Raw genomic sequence first — 17,501 nt, 5'->3', positions numbered from 1 at the left:
TAGAAAATACGATTATTCTGAAAAATAAATTTATTTAGTTCTGCATGCTTTGTCAAAGTGATTTATTTAGTGACAGAAATATGGCAAATGGTCGAGAGGAAATCAGGAGCAGGAATGCATTGGATCATTTGGCAGGTTGGAATTATAGGGAGAAACAAAGATTCTGGGAAGCAAGACTAAAATAAACAAATCACAAGTACGGCGGGCATTCATTTTTTCTCCCTTGCGTTTAACTGTAGATCAATACAGAGCAGCAAACCAAAATCCAGGAACTGCAGGACAAGCTGGCAAAGGTAAAGTCAGGGATGGGGTTGGTGAATTTTTCACAAGGCTTTCCAGTAAAACCCTAATGCAGGGGAGATGTGCACTGTGTTTCATAGTCAAAAATAGAATTAGTCACGGCAAGAGGGGATGTCAGAGGGAGAAAGTGGGGGTGGGAGCTAGTATCTGAAATCAGAATTCTCAATATGCTTTCTGCCCTTGAAATGTGTTAACAGTGTTTATTTTTACAAATGAAGCTGAGTCACAACAGGAATAGTGCATAGAAATTCTAATTTAAAAGGCCAGCATGGGCGTACAGCATCTAACACACTATCCTAACCTTTTATTTCTGGAGACCTGGGTTCATGTCTTGCTAGTTCTAGTGAAATGTATTTTGGTCTTGGCTTACTCTCCCAGCATACTTTGGTATTAATCATAAAATCACTTCTCAATTAGCAATTTCTACTCTGTCGATAGGTCAAACAGTAGAATGCAGGGGACTGGACTAGACTGACCCATTGAGGCCCCTTCCAGCCCTATGATTCTATGATAAGGGTTCATGACAGGATTAGGATACATTAGCATCTGGAGGAAGTATACACAGTACCTACCTTGCCGCAATCAGTGCTATCAGTCTCACTTTAATGGGCACTGAAATTCCAGTGCACCCAAAAGGGCTACATGTGAGAAAACACTATACCAGCTAATACATTGCTAATGGTGGTTCTTTTTGGGGAGAGGAGAGAGCTAGCCGCTTCATATCCGTCTGCAAGCATCTCAAACCCCTCCACGCAACTAGTCTGCTGGCTGTTTTGGCTTTCCAGAAATGGGGCTTCCTTAAGGATAATGACTCTGTAGTGTGAACACCCTTTTGAGGTCAAAACAGCATGAGGGTGTCACTTTCATCTCAGTCCTTCAAGCAGGCCACCAGTTTTCACCATTACTATTTCATTCTTTTCAAGAATTGATGTGGCTCAACACAATGTTCTCTCAGCACTTGTACAGAAATATATCTATAAATCTTGTGTCAAGGGATTAGGCTGAGTTTGTGGACTAGGCTTGAACTCCAGTGCAAGTAGAGCAGTAGAAGTTACTGGTACAACAAGACAGACCTGTAGTTCTCCTTCCCTTGTACTTTTTCCAACATTTGCAACAGCAGAAGTGCAGTTTGGAGTAGAGGTTTGAACTTGGATTCATAGAGTTTAAGGCCAGAAGGGACTACCATATCATCTAGTCTGACCACCATCACAGGCCACTAAACACCAACCAGCCAGCCTAACACTAGACGTCAACCAGAATTAGACCAAAATATTACAGCCCTCAGGAGACTAAATGAAATATTCCTTCACACGGTTGGATGTTGTGCTAATTCTAGGCTGCCAGGCCAGGCTTTTATAAATGTTTTATTCAGAATGCTGAACATCTGAGGTTGCCATCATACTGTACTTGCATCTGTTACTGTGAAAACTTTGTGTGTGTGTGACTTTGTACTAACATTTACTGATCTTTTTTCCCCCTCTTGGTTTAGGCTGTGAAAGCCAGCTCTGAAGCAACTGAACTTCTTCAGAATATCCGTCAGGCAAAGGAGAGAGCAGAGAAAGAGTTGGAGAAATTGCAGAATCGGGAAGACTCTAATGAAGGCATGAAAAAGAAACTGCTTGAAGCAGAGGTGAGCAGAGAATTTCTGGCTGCACTGGACTAGTCAATAGGATGTAACTGGGCTTAGAAACTACTACTTATGGAACATTGAATGGCCAGGATCCCTGTAACAGCTTGTCAGAGGAGAGAGATTAGAAAATAGCAGATGATTATTCATTCTTTTATAAATGTATTTCTCTGAAGAATACTTACTGGGAGGCTTTTCGGTGTTGTTTTTCATCTGGATTCAACATGAACATGTGACTAGGGTAAGGCTTTGGGAGTGGGGATGGTTTTGGATGTAGAAGAGGACCACGTACTGATGGCTTCAGCTGACTTTTCCTAGTGCCTGCTTACTGCTGTTTGATCATCAAAACTTGTTTAGTTTAAATGGCAGTTCATAATTGCTCTGCAGGAACGGCGCCATTCTCTGGAGAATCAAGTGAAGAGATTAGAGACTGTGGAACGCAGAGAAAACCGACTAAAGGAAGATATTCAGACTAAATCTCAGCAGATTCAACAGATGGCAGACAAAATTTTGGTGAGCAGGGATGAAAACAAAAGATAAAGGGAAAGAGTATGCCACAGTGGAGTGGGAAGAAAGGACATAGAACTACATAAAATTGGGTGGGGGTTGTTGAATAAGGGACTTGGATGTTATATAAATTTTATGTTGGAAATAACTTCCGTGCACAAATTCTGCTGCCTGCAGTGTTAGTTATAAACTAAGTCCGAAGCATTTATGATCTCTTACCAAATGACTTTTTAAAAATCCCAGTTGCCCCAGTAGGAAATTTTCCAACTCAGTTGTATTAACTCACTAGTATGCAATTCATTTCCTAATGTCTATTTCAAAAGCATAACCTTCTTAATGGTCAGTGCTGGGTTGTGTAACAATGACATCTTCAGTATTTAACTTTGAAATCCCTTGCAATTTAGCCTGACTTCTAATCTATCCCAAATGCTTACATTTTGCAGAAGAACAAAATTAATCATCAAAACTGTTTTTCTCTTAAATTTTTGTCAGAGATCCATTCTCACCCACATACCTTCCCCACTATAGTTGGCAATTTCTTGTTTTTCTCATTGTTAGATCTGTTAAGTCTTTTTGGTTAATTTAGTCTAAAGTGAACCAAACAGAGGGTACTGCTGGTACTTATACCTCCCTGGGGGAAGAAGCCATTGTCTTGTGATGAGGCAGATAAATAAATGTGTGCTGCTCTGATGAGTTCTCTTCTACCAATACCCATTCAAACAGTGGGTTTCCTTCTGAAGCATAGGATGTAGGACCCAGACCTGTCAGTCACAGGGAACTGGTTTACTGTGCCCTTGGGAACACTTCCCACCCCCCAGTGAGACTGCTTCCAGAGACAAAATATATGTTAAACTCAACTACCAGGAAAGATATGTGTATCAACTATCTATCTTTCATTAAATTACCTTTCTACAGTGCCTGAAGGAGACCCAAAAGATATATTGAAAATTAAAAATGATCCCCTACCAAAGGAGGGGTGGAATAGCAACCCTGACTCATTTTTGAAGACGAGAGATCAGGATAGCACATATTTAGCCTCCCCTTAATAGCTAAGTTTATCGTTCCAGCAGTGCTGCTCTGAAGGAGAGCTAATTAAAAATGTGGTGTTGAAGGAAAAAGGTCACATATTTGGTGGTGTTTGTTGCTTTTAGCTTGAATGGAGGTCTGATGAGCCTGTAATATAGAAAAGGGATAGATATGGATTCTCTGCCCCTCCACTACGCTTTTTCTCTTGGGGTTACTACCAGGAAAACTAATATGTTAAACACCCTTGGACAGGTGGTCGTAGTCCTGACTGTAGGAGAACCGGAGACATACCCTGTGTGAAGGCCCAATGGGAATGTATAAATAGCCTTACCTGAGGTTGATAGGTGATCCATAATTGTTCTGAGAAATAGCTGCATAAATAGATTTCAAGATCAGAACCCTTGAGGCACCATAAAGAAGGTAGAAGAAGTGTCTTGGCATTGTTCTGTCTTTCAATATCGGGGCGTGATAAGTGAAAGACCGCTGCTTGCACGGGTACAAAGCCAGCTTTGTATTCACAGACCATGTAATATATTGTGACTTGTTGCATAAGCCTCTTGCGTGTATTTGGGCATTTTTGTTTGTTTTATTATTCTTCATAAAAAACGGAAGGGAATGCAGAAATATCATTTCACTGTTCCAGGGGCCTTGTTTTGGAGCTGCAGTTTTCTCCAAGTTTACATAGAATGTTGGGGACCATAATGCCCTTATATAACACTAAGACAAGCAGGTCTGGGGCTTCAGGGGTCTCTTCCTTAGGTCCCGCCAGTTCTGACTTGGAGAATTAGCCCTCTTTGGAGGGCAAAAGAGAAAATAAAGTTGTCTTTTCTGATTGCAGTTAGAAGGTTTCTTTTTATGGTATCTAGAGTTTTTTCTCTACAGTTTGGTGAGATCTGGACTTTTCTGAGGAAGTGGATTTTTTTCTTTTTTTTCTTTAACCATAAATGCCTTATTTTTCTCCTGGTGACCAGACAACTGGCAAAAGTCTGAAGATAGGTCAGATTTGGACTTTTGTTCTGTTGGCATGTCCCTGTAGCGAAGAGGACCTTTTCAGTGATTTCTGCTACAGTGGCAGAGTATGTGGGGTGGTGGGCTGAGTCAGATATACATACCTCTGTCTGAAGACTCCTTAATCCCATGAAGCAGCTGGTGTTGGGCATTTTTTACAGGGACTCTGATGAACTGTTCTTGGTAGTGATGGGGAGAAGAGGATGGGTGGAGATGTAGGAACAGGTATGGCCTCTGTTTCTTCTTCTTCTCTTTGAGGGAAGAGAGGAAGGGAGTCAGGTGGTGAGCCTTCAGAAGAAATGGATGATGTCTTTCTGTGAAGGAATGAACTCTTCCAGTTGTACTTGATGAGCCCTGCTGGCCTGGCTATAGATGAAGAGAGCCACAGGAAGGAAATGCCAAGTTCTGAATCATAAAAAATAAAGGGCATTTTATTCTTTGCTGCTTGGGAGTATAGATGGCTGTTCTCAGTGGCTAGAGTGAATAAAAGGCAGGGGTTGGGTGGAGGGAGCTGAATATGAATTGCTGGAGAAGATTATCTGAAATAAGAGACTACATTTCTATGTCCACGCTGCAGAGGGCCACTTCAGGAGTTGGCAGCGCTTCTACTCTAGCATGAGCAGCCATGTGGTGGTAACTCTGAAGCTGCTGCTGACCTGGTTGTGTGATTCACTATTTGGACCTATACTGTGTGGGTCCGTGTGAAAGCTGAATTGGCTTCTTGGTACTAGAAGCCATTTTCCAACTGAACAAAACAATAGTGCCCCTTCCAGGGTACAAAATGCTGCAGTCTCCTTCTAGATGACTGCTTTTTGGCTGGCTTTCATTCCATTTTTGTAGCCCGTGTGGTGGAGGGTTGATGCTGTGACTGGATCAAAGGAACATTTGTGTGCTCCCAAGGTGGTTTCCCGAGATAAGCGAAAAGGAAGATCAGGGGATAGAAAATGCGTGTGTGTCAACTAGAGAAATGTCAGGGAATTGTCCTGTGCTGTGTCGATAGGAAGGCAGGCAGGAGACCTGGAGAGATCACAAAACTGGAGCTTGGCTAAGTGGCAATCAACCCACTTTCCAAGACTTGACAGGTCTGGATCTGCCTCCTGTGCTGCAGAAACTGTTGGAATGGCAAACCTGGCTATGAAGGAGAAGAACGTTCTCTGAAGTCTCAACTATTGAGAGCAAGCCTCAAGAAAGGAGACTCTCTAGCTCTACCTTAAAGACCAACTTCAAAGAACAAAAATGCCCCCCTCTGCCAAACTGGTTTACCTGTGAGAGACAGGGGTATTTAACTTATTCAGGGCTGTATTTTGTGTGACTTATGTTCCTTCACCCTTGTGAGCCACTGAGGATAAAAATATTTTTTTGCACCTAATGTATAACTTATAAAGCACTTTTCATCCATCCTGGCAACAACCATGTAGGGAGGACAGAAAGGATTATCCCCTCTCTACAAATGGAGAATCTGAAGCATAGAAACTAAGGCACCACTGCACTGAGAACTACACTGACCCAGAGGTTTACCTGCATGATCCTCAGTGCAGAATCAAGGTCTAAGTGGATGGATCACTTGATTACCTGTTCTGTTCATTCCCTCTGGGGCACCTGGCATTGGCCACTGTCGGAAGACAGGATACTGGGTTAGATGGACCTTTGGTCTGACCCAGTATGACTGCTCTTATGTTCTAAGTGATTTGCCCAAGGCTAGAAAGAGAGGGAGGGACATTATCAGAAATGAGACTAAACTCTCAGGAATTCCCTGTCCTGTATTCAAATCACTCTACCACATGTCTTTCCCTTGTTATCAGATATCCAGGCATGTATTTGAAACCTTCACCAGCCAATCTGATGCAAAGGAATTTAAAGTTAACTGCAAAATGATTGGGGTTTTTTTGTTTAGGGTTTCAGAATCCCATCACACATCTATGAGCTGTTCATAACTGCTCATTATCACAAACCATTCTGGCTCCATTTTGGGGAATACCTTAATTTTTTTTGGAAGCAGGTTGGAAGGGGCAGTACTGGCTCAGGAGGCAGCTCTTGGTGGAGGTGGAATCGACTTCTTTTTTAAACATCTCTTTACCCTTTTTATTATACTACCTAACCCTAAAATAGGACAACTGATGTATCTATCTGTCTGTTTATAAGGTTTAATGCTGGTGATATGTACTTTCATAATGGTATCTCATGCAGCTGAGATCCCAGGCCTCAGAGATATATTTTAGAAAGCCTTAAAACCAGAGAGAATGAGTGTTTTGTACATGTCCTGTATATGTATTTATAAATTCCATGTATTATATTTCTGTATCTGTCTGACATAAATCTTTGCTGTGTTCAGGAGCTGGAGGAGAAGCATCGTGAGGCTCAGCTGTCAGCACAGCATCTGGAATTGCAGCTGAAACAGAAAGAGCAGTTCTATGATGAAAAAATCAAAGTAAATATCCCTTTTCATTACCTTCATACTCTCTTTTAGAGGTGCATTGGGCTCTGGATAGTCCCCAAACAGCTGGTTTTGGACTCTGATCCCTTGTCCTGTGCTTCCTTCTTCACCACTTCTGAGAGTTGAATGAAAACTGAATAATTCTGCCTATCTAACCCGTTCCCATCACGCTCTCACCTTTTGTGTGAGGTTGCGTTATCCATGTAGGCTTTGTGAGAGCTAGATGAATCTAACTGTTAACAGACCATTCCTTTAGAACAGGTGCTTGTGGGAAATCAGTCTTTCAAAAAGGTTTTTAATTATTTCTGATGATCTTGCTTTGATCTGAAGAGCATTAACATGAGCAGCCGTAGAAGCTTTACATTTAGTAAACACAAAAGCACTTTTGAAATTCCATCTCCTTGGAGCTGTAACATCCGCCAGTGAGTCCAGGGATCCACCCACTCTGAATTTTTTTCTCTTCTCTAGGATATTTTAAGATTTATAACAAACAGTTGAAAACATGATTATAGACACCACCTAAATTAGGAAAACCATAGAGAGAGAGACAGGATTATGTAATAGACTTCAGAATTTATCTAAAAAACCTACAGTTTGTCATTCAGCAAAAGTATTCTTTAAGGATCTCTGTGCCTTCCAAGTGTGATCTTTTCCCACTCTTTAGGTATGCCTACACTACGAAATTAGGTCGAATTTATAGAAGTCGGTTTTTTAGAAATCGTTTTTATATATTCGAGTGTGTGTGTCCCCACAGAAAATGCTCTAAGTGCATTAAGTGCATTAACTCGGCGGAGTGCTCCCACAGTACCGAGGCTAGAGTCGACTTCCGGAGCGTTGCACTGTGGGTAGCTATCCCACAGTTCCCGCAGTCTCCGCAGCCCATTGGAATTCTGGGTTGAGATCCCAATGCCTGATGGGGCTAAAACATTGTCGCCGGTGGTTCTGGGTACATATCGTCAGGCCCCCGTTCCCTCCGTCCCTCTGTGAAAGCAGCAGCAGACAATCGTTTCGTGCCTTTTTTCTCGAGTTACCTGTGCAGACGCCATACCACGGCAAGCATGGAGCCCGCTCACCTCACCGTCACCGTATGTCTCCTGGGTGCTGGCAGACGTGGTACTGCATTGCTACACAGCAGCAGCAACCCCTTGCCTTGTGGCAGCAGATGGTGCAGTAGGACTGGTAGCCGTCATCGTCATGTCCGAGGTGCTCCTGGCCATGTCAGCCAGGAGCGCCTGGGCAGACATGGGTGCAGGGACTACATCAGAAGTGACTTGACCAGGTCATTCTCTTTAGTCCTGCAGTCAGTCCTATTGAACCATCTTATGGTGAGCAGGCAGGCGATACAGATTGCTAGCAGTCCTACTGTACCATCTTCTGCCAGGCAGGCAAGAGATGAGGTTGGCTAGCAGTCCTACTGTGCCATTTTCTGCCAAGCAGCCATGAGATGTGGATAGTTTGCAGTCCTTCTGCACCGTCTGTTGCCAGCCAAAGATGTAAAAGATAGATGGAGTGGATCAAAACAAGAAATAGACCAGATTTGTTTTGTACTCATTTGCTTCCCCCCCTCCCACATCTAGCGGACTCATTCCTCTAGGTCACACTGCAGTCACTCACAGAGAAGGTGCAGCAAGGTAAATCTAGCCATGTATCAATCAGAGGCCAGACCAACCTGCTTGTTCCAATAAGAACAATAACTTAGGTGCACCATTTCTTATTGGAACCCTCCGTGAAGTCCTGCCTGAAATACTCCTTGATGTAAAGCCACCCCCTTTGTTGATTTTAATTCCCTGTAAGCCAACCCTGTAAGCCATGTCGTCAGTCGCCCCTCCCTCCGTCAGAGCAATGGCAGACAATCGTTCCGCGCCTTTTTTCTGTGCGGATGCCATACCAAGGCAAGCATGGAGGCCGCTCAGCTCACTTTGGCAATTAGGAGCACATTAAACACCACACGCATTATCCAGCAGTATATGCAGCACCAGAACCTGGCAGAGCAATACCGGGCGAGGAGGCGACGTCAGCGCGGTCACGTGAGTGATCAGGACATGGACACAGATTTCTCTGAAAGCATGAGCCCTGCCAATGCATGCATCATGGTGCTAATGGGGCAGGTTCATGCTGTGGAACGCCGATTCTGGGCTCGGGAAACAAGCACAGACTGGTGGGACCGCATAGTGTTGCAGGTCTGGGACGATTCCCAGTGGCTGCGAAACTTTCGCATGCGTAAGGGCACTTTCATGGAACTTTGTGACTCGCTTTCCCCTGCCCTGAAGCGCATGAATACCAAGATGAGAGCAGCCCTCACAGTTGAGAAGCGAGTGGCGATAGCCCTGTGGAAGCTTGCAACGCCCGACAGCTACCGGTCAGTTGGGAATCAATTTGGAGTGGGCAAATCTTCTGTGGGGGCTGCTGTGATGCAAGTAGCCCATGCAATCAAAGATCTGCTGATATCAAGGGTAGTGACCTTGGGAAATGTGCAGGTCATAGTGGATAGCTTTGCTGCAATGGGATTCCCTAACTGTGGTGGGGCCATAGACGGAACCCATATCCCTATCTTGGCACTGGAGCACCAAGCCGACGAGTACATAAACCGCAAGGGGTACTTTTCGTTAGTGCTGCAAGCTCTGGTGGATCACAAGGGATGTTTCACCAACATCAACGTGGGATGGCTGGGAAAGATACATGACGCTCGCATCTTCAGGAACTCTGGTCTGTTTCAAAAGCTGCAGGAAGGGACTTTATTCCCAGACCAGAAAATAACTGTTGGGGATGTTGAAATGCTTATAGTTATCCTTGGGGACCCAGCCTACCCCTTAATGCCATGGCTCATGAAGCCGTACACAGGCAGCCTGGACAGCAGTCAGGAGCTGTTCAACTACAGGGTGAGCAAGTGCAGAATGGTGGTAGAATGTGCATTTGGATGTTTAAAGGCGCGCTGGCGCAGTTTACTGACTCCCTTAGACCTCAGCAAAACCAATATTCCCACTGTTATTACTGCTTGCTGTGTGCTCCACAATATTTGTGAGAGTAAGGGGGAGACGTTTATGGCGGGGTGGGAGGTTGAGGCAAATCGCCTGGCTGCTGGTTACGCGCAGCCAGACACCAGGGCGGTTAGAAGAGCACAGGAGGGCGTAGTACGCATCAGAGAAGCTTTGAAAACCAGTTTCATGACTGGACAGGCTACGGTGTGAAAGTTCTGTTTGTTTCTCCTTGATGAAACCCCCCACCCCTTGGTTCACTCTACTTCCCTGTAAGCTAACCACCCTCCCCTACTCCCTTCGATCACCGCTTGCAGAGGCAATAAAGTCATTGTTCCTTCACATTCATGCATTCTTTATTCATACATCACACAAATAGAGGGATGACTACCAAGGTAGCCCAGGAGGGGTGGTGGAGGAGGGAAGGAAAATGCCACACAGCACTTTAAAAGTTTACAACTTTAAAGTTTATTGAATGCCAGCCTTCTGTTTTTTGGGCAATCCTCTGTGGTGGAGTGGCTGGTTGGCCGGAGGCCCCCCCACCGCGTTCTTGGGCGTCTGGGTGTGGAGGTTATGCAACTTGGGGAGGAGGGCGGTTGGTTACAGAGGGGCTGCAGTGGCAGTCTGTGCTCCAGCTGCCTTTGCTGCAGCTCAACCATACACTGGAGCATACTGGTTTGATCCTCCAGCAGCCTCAGCATTGAATCCTGCCTCCTCTCATCACGCTGCCGCCACATTTGAGCTTCAGCCCTGTCTTCAGCCCGCCACCTCTCCTCCCGGTCATTTTGTGCTTTCCTGCACTCTGACATTATTTGCCTCCACGCATTCGTCTGTGCTCTGTCAGTGTGGGAGGACAGCATGAGCTCAGAGAACATTTCATCATGAGTGCGGTTTTTTTTCTTTCTAAGCTTCACTAGCCTCTGGGAAGGAGAAGATCCTGTGATCATTGAAACACATGCAGCTGGTGGAGAAAAAAAAAGGGACAGCGGTATTTAAAAAGACACATTTTATAAAACAGTGGCTACACTCTTTTCAGGGTAAACCTTGTTGACATTACATACATAGCACATGTGCTTTCGTTACAAGGTCACATTTTGCCTCCCCCCACCGCATGGCTACCCCCTCAAACCTCCCCCCTCCCCGTGGCTAACAGCGGGGAACATTTCTGTTCAGCCACAGGCAAACAGCCCAGCAGGAACGGGCACCTCTGAGTGTCCCCTGAAGAAAAGCATCCTATTTCAACCAGGTGACCATGAATGATATCTCACTCTCCTGAGGATAACACAGAGAGATAAAGAACGGATGTTGTTTGAACGCCAGCAAACATACACTGCAATGTTTTGTTGTACAGTGATTCCCGAGTACATGTTACTGGCCTGGAGTGGTAAAGTGTCCTACCATGAAGGACGCAATAAGGCTGCCCTCCCCAGAAACCTTTTGCAAAGGCTTTGGGAGTACATCCAGGAGGGCCGCGAATGCCAGGGCAAAATAATCCTTTCACATGCTTGCTTTTAAACCATGTATAGTATTTTAAAAGGTACACTCACCGGAGGTCCCTTCTTCGCCTGCTGGGTCCAGAAGGCAGCCTTGGGTGGGTTCGGGGGGTACTGGCTCCAGGTCCAGGGTGAGAAACAATTCCTGGCTGTCGGGAAAACCGGTTTCTCCGCTTGCTTGCTGTGAGCTATCTATAACCTCATCATCATCTTCTTCGTCCCCAAAACTTGCTTCCGTGTTGCCTCCATCTCCATTGAAGGAGTCAAACAACACGGCTGGGGTAGTGGTGGCTGAACCCCCTAAAATGGCATGCAGCTCATCATAGAAGCGGCATGTTTTGGGGCTCTGACCCGGAGCGGCCGTTCGCCTCTCTGGTTTTCTGGTAGGCTTGCCTCAGCTCCTGAAGTTTCACGTGGCACTGCTTCGGGTCCCTGTTATGGCCTCTGTCCTTCATGCCCTGGAAGATTTTGGCATTTCGAAAACTGGAACGGAGTTCTGGTAGCAGAGATTCCTCTCCCCATACAGCGATCAGATTCCATACCTCCCGTTCAGTCCATGCTGGAGCTCTTTTGTGATTCTGGGACTCCATCATGGTCACCTCTGCTGATGAGCTCTGCATGGTCACCTCTGCTGATGAGCTCTGCATGGTCACCTGCAGCTTGCCACGCTGGCTAAACAGGAAATGAGATTCAAAAGTTTGCGGTTCTTTTCCTGTCTACCTGGCCAGTGCGGTCACTCTATCTGAGTTGAGAGTGCTGTCCAGAGCGGTCACAATGGAGCACTCTGGGATAGCTTCCGGAGGCCAATACCGTCGAATTGTGTCCACGATACCCCAAATTCGAGCCGGCAAGGCCGATTTAAGCGCTAATCCACTTGTCAGGGGTGGAGTAAGGAAATCGATTTTTAAGAGCCCTTTAAGTTGAAAAAAAGGGCTTCATCGTGTGGACGGGTGCAGGTTTACATCGATTTGCTAAATTCGACCTAAAGTCCTTGTGTAGACAGGGCTTTGTCATTATGATTTATTACATTTAATTAGCACTATAAATTTACACAGCATTTACAAATGTAAAGACTTGTTCACGGGCCCAAAGAGCTTAGTCTGAACAAGATTAGACTTTAAACAACTGTCCCGGAGAGAGAGGCTATGATGCTGTTAAAAAGAGAGGAGGAATTTCCTGAAAGAAAACACTGAGTAGTGGAGGGTGCATGGCAAATTGGAACAAGCATACTTTTCAAGGCATGAAACCAAGAGTTGGATGTTAGAAAGGAGACCAAAGAAGTGGTAAGGTGAAAGGATTGGAAAGAGTGCAAAGAATGGGAGGGAGCAGTGAAGGGAAATGAGAGCCAAGGTATAAATGGGGCAAGATTATGTGGGCTTTGGTAAATGAGTTGGGATGCCAGTGAAGGGATTTAGGAGGTGTGGGAAGCATGTATTTGGAGCAGAAATAATAGTAATGGGAGGAAAAGCTATAATGAGAACCTGGACTTGGGAGAGGAAGAGAGAGAAAGGTTGAAGATTATGAGCATGGGAGGCACTAAAGATAGTGGAGTTAACAGTGGAGCTAGTGAATGGAGTAAGATTAGGAAGGAAGATGTAGGGAAGGAACTAGACGGAGGGACAAATTCAGTTTTGGAGAGGGGGAGAGTGAGTTTGAAATGGTGGTTCTTCCAAGAGGAGATATCTGAGAAACACTGGAGTTGTGACAGGACAGAAGAATTAGAACGGGATCAAAATGTCAGTTGGTTCTTTGAGTCCAACCATCGCTGCAACAGTAGTCCATCAAGTCCAGTCCTAGTCCTTTCATGGCTACGTTACTGATTTGAATTCAGATCTGTAGTCACTGAAACTCATAGTACTATGAAAGCTCTTAAGTTCCTTTTACATATTTAGTTTAGGGCTGTCAAGCAATTTTAAAAAAATAATTGTACTGTTAAACTAATAGAATACCATTTATTTAAATATTTTTGGATGTTTTCTACATTTTCAAAAATTTATTTCAATTACAACACAGAATACAAATAAATACTTTATATTTTTTATGACAAATATTTGCTCTGTAAATAACAAAATAAATGGTATTTTTCAATTCCCCTATTGAAAGTACTGTAGTGCAATCTCTTTATCATGAAAGTTGAACTTACAAATATAGAATTGTGTACAAAAAAACCTTCATTCAAAAATAAAACGATGTAAAACTTTAGAGCTGACAAGTCCACTCAGTCCTACTTCAGCAAATTGCTCAGACAAACAAGTTTGGTTACAGTTTGCAGGAGATAATGCTGCCCACTTCTTGTTTACAGTGTCATGTGAAAGTGAGAAAAGGCGTTCACATGTCATTGTTGTAGCCGGCATTGCAAGATATTTATGTGCCAGATGCGCTAAAGATTCATATGTCCCTTTATGCTTCAACCACCATTCCAGAGAACATGCATCCATGCTGATGACGGGTTCTGCTCGATAACGATCCAAAGCAGAGCGGACGGACGCATGTTCATTTTCATCATCTGAGTCAGATGCCATCAGCAGAAGGTTGATTTTCTTTTTTGGTGGTTCGGGTTCTGTAGTTTCTGCATCTGCGTGTTGGTCTTTTAAGACTTCTGAAAGTATGCTCCACACCTTGTCCCTCTCAAATTTTGGATGGCACTTCAGATTCTTAAACCTTGGTTCGAGTGCTGTAGCAATTTTTAGAAATTTCACATTGGTACCCTCTTTGCATTTTGTCAAATCTGCTGTGGAAGTGTTCTTAAAATGAACATGTGCTGGGTCATCATCCGAGACTGCTATAACATGAAATATATGAAAGAATGCGGGTAGAACAGAACAGGAGACATGCAATTCGTCCCCAAGGAGTTCAGTCACAAATTTAATTAACGCATTGGTTTTTTTAACAAGCATCATCAGCATGGAAGCATGTCCTCTGGAATGGTGGCAGAAGCATGAAGGGGCATACGAATGTTTATCATATCTGGCACGTAAATACCTTGCAACACTGGCTGCAAAAGTGCTATGCGAATGCCTGTTCTCACTTTCAGGTAACATCGTAAATAAGCAGCATGCATCATTATCTCCCGTAAATGTAAACAAACTTGGCTGAACAAGAAGTAGGATTGAGTGGACTTGTAGGCTCTAAAGTTTTACATTGTTTTGTTTTTGAGTGCAGTTATATATAAAAAAAATCCACATTTGTAAGTTACACTTCCAGGATAAACAGATTGCACTACAGTACTTGCATGAGATGAATTGAAAAACAGTATTTCTTTTGCTATCATTTTAGAGTGCAAATATTTGTAATAAAAAATAATATAAAGTGAGCACTGTACACTTCGTATTCTGTGTTGTAATAGAAATCAATATATTTGAAAATGTTGAAAAACATCCAAATATATTTTAAAATTTTCAATTGGTATTCTGTTTAACAGCGTGATTAATCACGATTAATTTTTTCAAGTTAATCGCATGAGTTAACTGCGATTAATCGACAGCCCTAATTTATTTTATTATTTCAGTTTATTTAAAATCCAAAGCTGTGGACATATCTGCAGTATTAATTAAAAAAAAAATCTACAAAAGCCAAAAGGAGTTTGTCATAAATATAAAGGGAAGGGTAAACCCCTTTGAAATCCCTCCTGGCCAGGGGAAAGCTCCTCTCACCTGTAAAGGGTTAAGAAGCTAAAGGTAACCTCGCTGGCACCTGACCAAAATGACCAATGAGGAGACAAGATACTTTCAAAAGCTGGGAGGAGGGAGAGAAACAAAGGGTCTGTGTCTGTCTGTATGCTGGGTCTTTGCTGGGGATAGACCAGGAATGGAGTCTTAGAACTTTTAGTAAGTAATCTAGCTAGGTATGTGTTAGATTATGATTTCTTTAAATGGCTGAGAAAAGAATTGTGCTGAATAGAATAACTATTTCTGTCTATGTATCTTTTTTGTAACTTAAGGTTTTGCCTAGAGGGGTTCTCTATGTTTTTGAATCTAATTACCCTGTAAGATATCTACCATCCTGATTTTACAGGGGGGATTTCTTTATTTCTATTTACTTCTATTTTTTATTAAAAGGCTTCTTGTAAAAAACTGAATGCTTTTTCATTGTTCTCAGATCCAAGGGTTTGGGTCTGTGGTCACCTATGCAAATTGGTGAGGCTTTTTATCCAACATTTCCCAGGAAAGGGGGGGGAACCTTGACACTTTTGTCTCCAGGCAAATGGGTAGAACACACACCCCCTATTTACTTTTAGGAAGAAAAGAAAAAAAAAAAAACTCTGGGTTGGAAGACTGTGAATTTCCCTGCAGGAGTTAAGTACCCTGCCTCCAGGCAAAGAAAACCTGCAATTCACAAAGATAATCCCCTTTTGTCTCTGCTTGGCCACAAAGCAGAGAAAAACCAAGCTGCTTTCAGTTTCAGCTGCTTTCTGGACTTCCTTTCCAAAGGAAAAAAAAATTTCCTTTTTAAAATCTGTATTTCTAGTTCAAAAAATCTCAACTGGATCTCAAAATGATTTCAGGTTAATCCCACCACTGTGCCACCATGTCAAGGTTCCTCCCCCACTCTGAACTCTAGGGTACAGAAATACCTGCATGAAAAACCTCCTAAGCTTATCTTTACCAGCTTAGGTCAAAACTTCCCCAAGGTACAAAATATTCCACCCGTTGTCCTTGGACTGGCCGCTACCACCACCAAACTAATACTGGTTACTGGGGAAGAGCTGTTTGGACGCGTCCTTCCCCCCAAAATACTTCCCAAAACCTTGCACCCCACTTCCTGGACAAGGTTTGGTAAAAAGCCTCACCAATTTGCCTAGGTGACTACAGACCCAGATCCTTGGATCTTAAGAACAATGAACAATCCTCCCAACACTTGCACCCCCCCCCTTTCCTGGGAAATGTTGGATAAAAAGCCTCACCAATTTGCATAGGTGACCACAGACCCAAACCCTTGGATCTGAGAACAATGAAAAAGCATTCAGTTTTTTACAAGAAGCCTTTTAATAAAAAATAGAAGTAAATAGAAATAAAGAAATCCCCCCTGTAAAATCAGGATGGTAGATATCTTACAGGGTAATTAGATTCAAAAACATAGAGAACCCCTCTAGGCAAAACCTTAAGTTACAAAAAAGATACATAGACAGAAATAGTTATTCTATTCAGCACAATTCTTTTCTCAGCCATTTAAAGAAATCATAATCTAACACATACCTAGCTAGATTACTTACTAAAAGTTCTAAGACTCCATTCCTGGTCTATCCCCAGCAAAGACCCAGCATACAGACAGACACAGACCCTTTGTTTCTCTCCCTCCTCCCAGCTTTTGAAAGTATCTTGTCTCCTCATTGGTCATTTTGGTCAGGTGCCAGCGAGGTTACCTTTAGCTTCTTAACCCTTTACAGGTGAGAGGAGCTTTCCCCTGGCCAGGAGGGATTTCAAAGGGGTTTACCCTTCCCTTTATATTTATGACAGAGTTGTTTCAGTCCACTTCCTAGTGAACAAGTGTTGGTATCTCTCAGGTTACCACCTTACTTGGTACCCTTGTTATATGTCTCGGCAGAGAGGCAAAGGATTAAAGTAGTCATGGAGGCTGAATTACTCTCTCATACCTACATGTGGTTCTTACAGGTCAATGTTGAGGCACATCAGTGAGGTAATGAAAAGGAGCTTGCATTGCTACTTTTCTGTGCCATACTTCCTCTGTGAATAGAGGAATTAATTTTCCATGTATGTCAAACTGGCATATTTCATGAGCACTAATAATGAAAGACTGTTTAAAAAACAATAACAGCCCATAGCCTTTCCATAACTCCTTTTACTCATTAAACTCAACCATTTCTTACACCTGAGTAGTCCTCTCAAAGCTTGCTGTCCCCAGCATTTCCTGCCATCTCATCTAGTTTTCCTTAGGAAGTGATCAAGCCTCTTCATTGAACGTAACCCTTCCCTGGTGGCTTTCTTTCTGACTGCCCTTTGACTAATGAAACAGGTTCAAAGTGAGGAAATTTGTTTTGTTTACTTCAGGTGCTGGATGCTCAGATGAAGAAAGATCTTGCTGATAAGGAAGCACTTGAGAATATGCTGCGAAGACATGAAGAAGAAGCACATGAGAAATGCAAAATTCTGGCTGAGCAGAAGGCGGTAGGT

The 17,501-nt window shown here is 43.4% G+C and overlaps 1 protein-coding gene across 1 annotated transcript in view; it reads left to right on the top strand.

The window, feature by feature from the left end:
• Positions 1-17,501, top strand: part of CIT (citron rho-interacting serine/threonine kinase) — a 97,566-nt gene that overhangs the window by 39,239 nt on the left and 40,826 nt on the right. Inside the window, exons 16-20 of the mRNA XM_073313406.1 lie at positions 240-293; positions 1,790-1,930; positions 2,315-2,440; positions 6,801-6,896; positions 17,379-17,495. Of these exons, the coding sequence (XP_073169507.1) occupies positions 240-293; positions 1,790-1,930; positions 2,315-2,440; positions 6,801-6,896; positions 17,379-17,495 (534 nt within the window). The remainder of the gene's footprint in view (positions 1-239; positions 294-1,789; positions 1,931-2,314; positions 2,441-6,800; positions 6,897-17,378; positions 17,496-17,501) is intronic.

The sequence above is a fragment of the Lepidochelys kempii genome, chromosome 15 (genome assembly GCF_965140265.1).
Source record: "Lepidochelys kempii isolate rLepKem1 chromosome 15, rLepKem1.hap2, whole genome shotgun sequence".
NCBI lineage: Eukaryota > Metazoa > Chordata > Testudines > Cheloniidae > Lepidochelys > Lepidochelys kempii.
Note: the sequence above shows the minus strand (reverse complement) of the source record. Positions and strands in the feature narration are given on the sequence as shown.